This window comes from Pterocles gutturalis, unplaced genomic scaffold, assembly GCF_000699245.1.
Source record: "Pterocles gutturalis isolate BGI_N339 unplaced genomic scaffold, ASM69924v1 scaffold10116, whole genome shotgun sequence".
In the NCBI taxonomy this organism is placed as follows: domain Eukaryota; kingdom Metazoa; phylum Chordata; class Aves; order Pterocliformes; family Pteroclidae; genus Pterocles; species Pterocles gutturalis.
The window spans coordinates 51,086-56,171 of NW_010100374.1; the positions used below are offsets into that span (position 1 = coordinate 51,086).

The following is a 5,086-nucleotide window of genomic DNA, read 5'->3' on the forward strand; positions in this document are numbered from 1 at the left end:
AAATAAAACCACCTTCAGCCCCAGCTGTCCCAAGCTGACAACAGGACGTGCAGCCTCAGGAAAGCCCCGATTTACGCTGCCCTGTTGGCTGTGCAACGTGTTAAACCCTAAACTTCACTTTGCAAAAGCTTCAGTGCAGGGAATCTTGCTCAAACGAGCGAGCCCTTGGCTCGCTTCAGGAAAACTGGCTCCCGGGGTCTTGGGAGAATCACGTTGCATCCTGCTCCTGAGCGCAGTCGTCCCATTCAATTCTAATTTAATGACTCAGAGCTTTGGGAGAGGGGGGAGCTCCCTCACTCCGTTACTTTCTTGCCTGCAAACAATGCATTTTTCAGCGCCTCGCCATAGCCTAGGTGTGTTTGACAAGGCAAGTTGCTGCAAGGCACGTCAAGTTCTGAATTCCCGTGCCAAGTTTTCCAAGCAGATAAAAGAGGAGGCTCCCAACCTCTCCCATCACAGGGGTTTCTGCCTCCATTGCCCTCTGCTCTTTTCCTGCCGCACAGCTTTTATTCACCAGCCTTTTTTTTTTTTTTTCCTCTCCTGCTCTTTGCATTTCCAATTGAACAAGCCACCATGAGCCGGATCTCTTTCAGATCATCTACTGGAGGGGGCGCGAGGGGCTTTAGCTCAGGCTCTGCTATCGTAGGAGGTGGCGGTGGTACCAGAAGCAGTTTTAGCTCCGTCTCTGTCTCCAGAGTTGGAGGAGGAAGAGCTGGAGGTGGAGGAGGCTTCGGAGCTGGTGGTGGCTTCGGCAGCAGAAGTCTCTATAACCTAGGTGGAAGCAAAAGAATTTCCTACAGCTCAGTCGGTGGAGGTCTACGGAGCGGAGGATACGGCTTTGGTGGAGGCGCTGGCTTTGCTCTTGGCTATGGTGGTGGAGCAGGCGCTGGTTTTGGCTTAGGAGGAGCTGGTGGTGGTGGTGGCTATGGGCTGGGCAGCGGATTTGGGCTGGGAGGTCCCGGATTTGGTGGTCGAGGTGGCCCTGGGTTCCCTGTTTGCCCACCTGGTGGCATCCAAGAAGTGACCGTCAACCAAAGCCTCCTGGCACCCCTCAAGCTGGATATCGACCCAGAAATCCAGAAGGTGCGAACACAGGAACGGGAGCAGATCAAGACCCTCAACAACAAATTTGCCTCCTTCATTGACAAGGTGAGAGTTTGGTCTTAAACATCAAACCGTGCACGTTCTCAGTTGCCTTGGGAAAAAAACAAGAGGAAGAAACTTTCTTTGGATTTAGGGGCTTGCCTGAACTAATCCCAGCTAAGAAACAACATGGCTTTGGCTGAAAACTAAGAACTGTCTTGTGTTTCCTCTTTGCAAGGATGAGTTTTTCAGCTCCTTATTTTACCAAAAACATAAATTCCCCTCCTCCCCATAAAAAACATCCTGGGGGCCGGGCGGATCTTCTACTGGTTGTAAAAATGGCAAAGCTCTAAACAACTCAGTGGGATAACACCAGTTTAAACCAGTAACGTGGACTGAGCGTCTAGTGGGGGGTGAAACACAAATACAGGTGACTGACCTGCTTAAGAGCTCTTGAAAAATCTCGCTAAACATCTTAGTTGCTTTTGACGCTTTGGGGAATTCAGTGCCTTATATTAGGAAGATCCTAGCAATTCCAACCCCCAACCTTCCCAGCATCTCTTGACCTTTTCTTTCTGTGTCGAATGATCCCTCCTTGTCCTGGCACCAGGTTTTTCGTGCGTTGTTCACACAGGTTTCAGCATGTGCCTGCTTTTGTTTCCCCAGGTGCGCTTTTTGGAGCAGCAGAACAAAGTGCTGGAGACCAAGTGGAGCCTCCTGCAAGAGCAAGGTCAGACGGTCACCAGAAAGTCCCTCGAGCCCCTTTTCGAAGCCTACATCAACAACCTCCGGCGGCAGCTAGACAGTCTTATGGGAGAGAGGGGAAGGCTGGACACTGAACTGAGGAACATGCAAGACATGGTGGAAGACTTTAAGAACAAGTAAGAAGTGGTGCTCTGTAGTGCAGACGATTAACAGATGGGAAAGTCAGCAGGCGGTTCACGCACCTTGTGCTTGCACTGGTTTCCTCTTCCAGTTTGCAAAATGAACGTAAGAAAGCAAAACTTGATCTCTAGAATTACCTCTAGTTATGTCAGATTTCTTACGTGCGGGATGAGCGTTTAGCACAGAATTCGTGCACCCGTGGGAAGCTGCTCCGGTGCAACGGAGGTCATGATCCAATCCCTTGGGTCTCCCAAAATAATACACCTGGAGACAGCAAAACATGCAACTGATGAGTATAATAGACAGGCAAAAGGGAATGAAACAGAGCCACAAACTGCCAGCTCCAAAAATCTCCCCTTTCTCTTTTTGCAAAGGAGCTCCCAGCCTTTCCAGAGAGCCCCAGGCGACCTGCGCGCGCTCGCCCTCGCTCAGCGCCGAGCACGTGAAAGATGCTCAGCTCTTTGACTGTTGTCAAAGAAAACACTTTCCCTGGGGAGGCAGTTGACCCCATCCTGAGCCAAGGTGTCCAGCGGATGTGGGATGAATCATTTTAAGGACATGCCAGTCGGCATCTGCTGACTTTAAGGGTTGTTGAGGGATTTTTTTTTTCTTTAGTCAAGGCTGTTCATTCTTAGTTGTCTGAAGTCTGATGAGAACAATCTCTCCCCTATTGAACCAAAGCTGGTCAACTGCAAATCTGAGAAAAACACCCTGGGGGCCTGAACTACATATATATTGGATAGTTAAGCATATGAATAGATTTTTTTGGGGTGTGGGATGGGGAGACGGCATTTAGGGCTGACAGGATGGACTAACATGAATTAGCTTCTGGTATGTTTATTTGGGTGCGTTTCAAGTCTTGATACGGACTCCAGGCTTTTAGAAACACTAAAATGACCAATGGTATTGTCTGGATTTTGGAGCTACTGCCTGGGAAAGAGAATGCATTTTATTACAAGTCTAGAGTTGGTTCCCAGTCCACTGACTAATTTTCACTTCTTCCCATGTCCGCCCGGAGATCCATCTGCAGCGATATCTCTGCCAATATTAGTTCGAGGACTGGCATGAACCTGCCTTCAGAATCCAGGTCTTTGCCTCAAGAGCCTACATGTTTCGCCTACTTTCTAGCTAAGCCCTGCCCTGATTATCTGATGAAAGGATGTTGCTCAAAGCCATGAAAAGTTCCATAGAAATACAGTCTGGGGCATAATGATCTGCTCTTGCACAACCATGGCTAAAGAATCACAGACTTTTTTTTTTTTTTTTTAATTAAACGCTGCAGCGGGTTATTCAGAGCCATTAGCACCATTATAATATCAAATATCAAATAGTTACATTATTATATATTTGTAGTCTTTGCGATGCAGCTTTGTTGAAAGCCTTTTGCATAACTTTGCTCTGGGCAAAGGTCACCAAGAATACCCGCTCCTAAAACGGGCTCCGATCCTGCACACATTTATATATGAGCTTGACTTTAAGGGCAGCGATTAGAATCTATTAATTTTAGTTGGGACTACTCACGTCACAGAGTCTTTGGAGGTTCAGAGTCAGTAATCATTTGTTCTGCATCTGCTCTGGACTGTAAACAGGCGGGCGTGAGGAATACACCCGTGAGCCACAACTCATGGCTTGGGACTGGAGTGCTCCCATCTCTGCTTCACGTGCTGGCTTTCCTCTTCGTTTCCCCCAAAACGCTCTCACTCTTTTATCCTAACAGATATGAAGATGAGATCAACCGACGCACGGGTGCAGAGAACGAGTTTGTGGTCCTCAAGAAGGTGAGTGAACTGGGAGTTATGGGATGGACAATAAAATGAACTCAGCGTGCACAGAGTTCAAGCAAAGCTGACGGGAGCTGGGGTCCTCCAGCCTCACGGTTGGGTCAGGGTGTGATGTTGGCACATCTGGAAGTATGGGTTGGGTTCTCCTTGGGCCATGAATGGGCGTAACTTCCATGCCAACAGAGCTGCCCTATTTTCTGAAGACAGCTCCTCGGGTCGCAGTCACAAGCCATCTGGCCTCTTGTGGCTCGGTTCAACTCTGTCTCGGGTCACATCCCCGTGAGTCAGAGATTTGCCTTCTGCCCAGGAACCTGGTCCTGGCTCACAGTAAATGTCCAACATTACATTAAAAAAAATGCCTTGATCAGAGCAGTATAGAAAACAAGCTTAAAGACTTACAGACCTGGAAGCAGAGAGATGGTCCCACTGGTGTCCCGGAGTCCCTTTGGCTTGTGTTTTCACCAGCAGCCTTTGGTTTTCTTCTCTTTAGGATGTGGATGGTGCTTATATGAACAAGGTCGAGCTGCAGGCCAAAGCAGATGCGCTGGCAGATGAAATTAACTTCCTGAGAGCTCTCTACGAAGCGGTAAGCAGTCAGCTCTCTCCGTGATAGCATCCTCCACAGCTCCCTGCCATGCAGCTCTCTGTGCCCCGGAGCTCTGGCCACCATGCCGTGTGCTGTACAGCAGTAAAAGTGGAGGTGGTCACTGCCTTTTTGAACTTATAATGCATGTAAAGATGAAAAAGGATAGATAGGTAGGATAGACAGATAAGACAGAGCAGAGGAAAATGCAGGAAATGGCTTGGCAGAGAGGGCTCCCAAGCCACCTCTTGTCTGCATGGTTTCCACTCCAGACGCTAAACCATTAAATCATTTTTTTTTTTGTGTGTCTTCTGCAGGAATTGTCCCAGATGCAGCAGCAAGTATCCGACACCTCCGTGGTCCTGTCTATGGACAACAACCGTAACTTGGACCTCAACAGCATCATCGCCGAGGTCAAAGCGCAGTACGAGGACATCGCCAACCGCAGCCGGGCTGAGGCTGAGGCTTGGTACCAAAACAAGGTGGGTAAGCAGAACAACAGACTGATTTCTGCGATCCACGTGGCACCACGCTGGCTAGCAGGAGGCAGGACTAATGGAGGGAGGATCACAGCATTACACCAGAGATTAAGCTGTCTTTCTGTGCACGTTGCAATAGCCCCTGTGTACAGATCCCCAGCGTTTGCCTGTGGACTGCTACACTCGATCAGCCTTACGGTGAAACCAAGGGACAAAGATGCTTAAATGCCTTGGCTCTGGCCTCGCAAGGGGTCACTGGGAGATCTGGCCTTAGA

At 49.0% G+C, this 5,086-nt stretch overlaps 1 protein-coding gene across 1 annotated transcript in view; it reads left to right on the forward strand.

Annotated features, from left to right (window-relative positions):
* Positions 1-573: 573 nt before the first annotated feature.
* The window catches only part of LOC104466181 (keratin, type II cytoskeletal 5-like), a gene marked incomplete at its 3' end in the record, with an annotated part of 6,192 nt that continues 1,679 nt past the window's right edge, over positions 574-5,086 (forward strand). Inside the window, exons 1-6 of the mRNA XM_010079528.1 lie at positions 574-841; positions 902-1,149; positions 1,750-1,964; positions 3,686-3,746; positions 4,240-4,335; positions 4,650-4,814. Coding sequence (XP_010077830.1) covers positions 574-841; positions 902-1,149; positions 1,750-1,964; positions 3,686-3,746; positions 4,240-4,335; positions 4,650-4,814 — 1,053 coding nt within the window. The remainder of the gene's footprint in view (positions 842-901; positions 1,150-1,749; positions 1,965-3,685; positions 3,747-4,239; positions 4,336-4,649; positions 4,815-5,086) is intronic.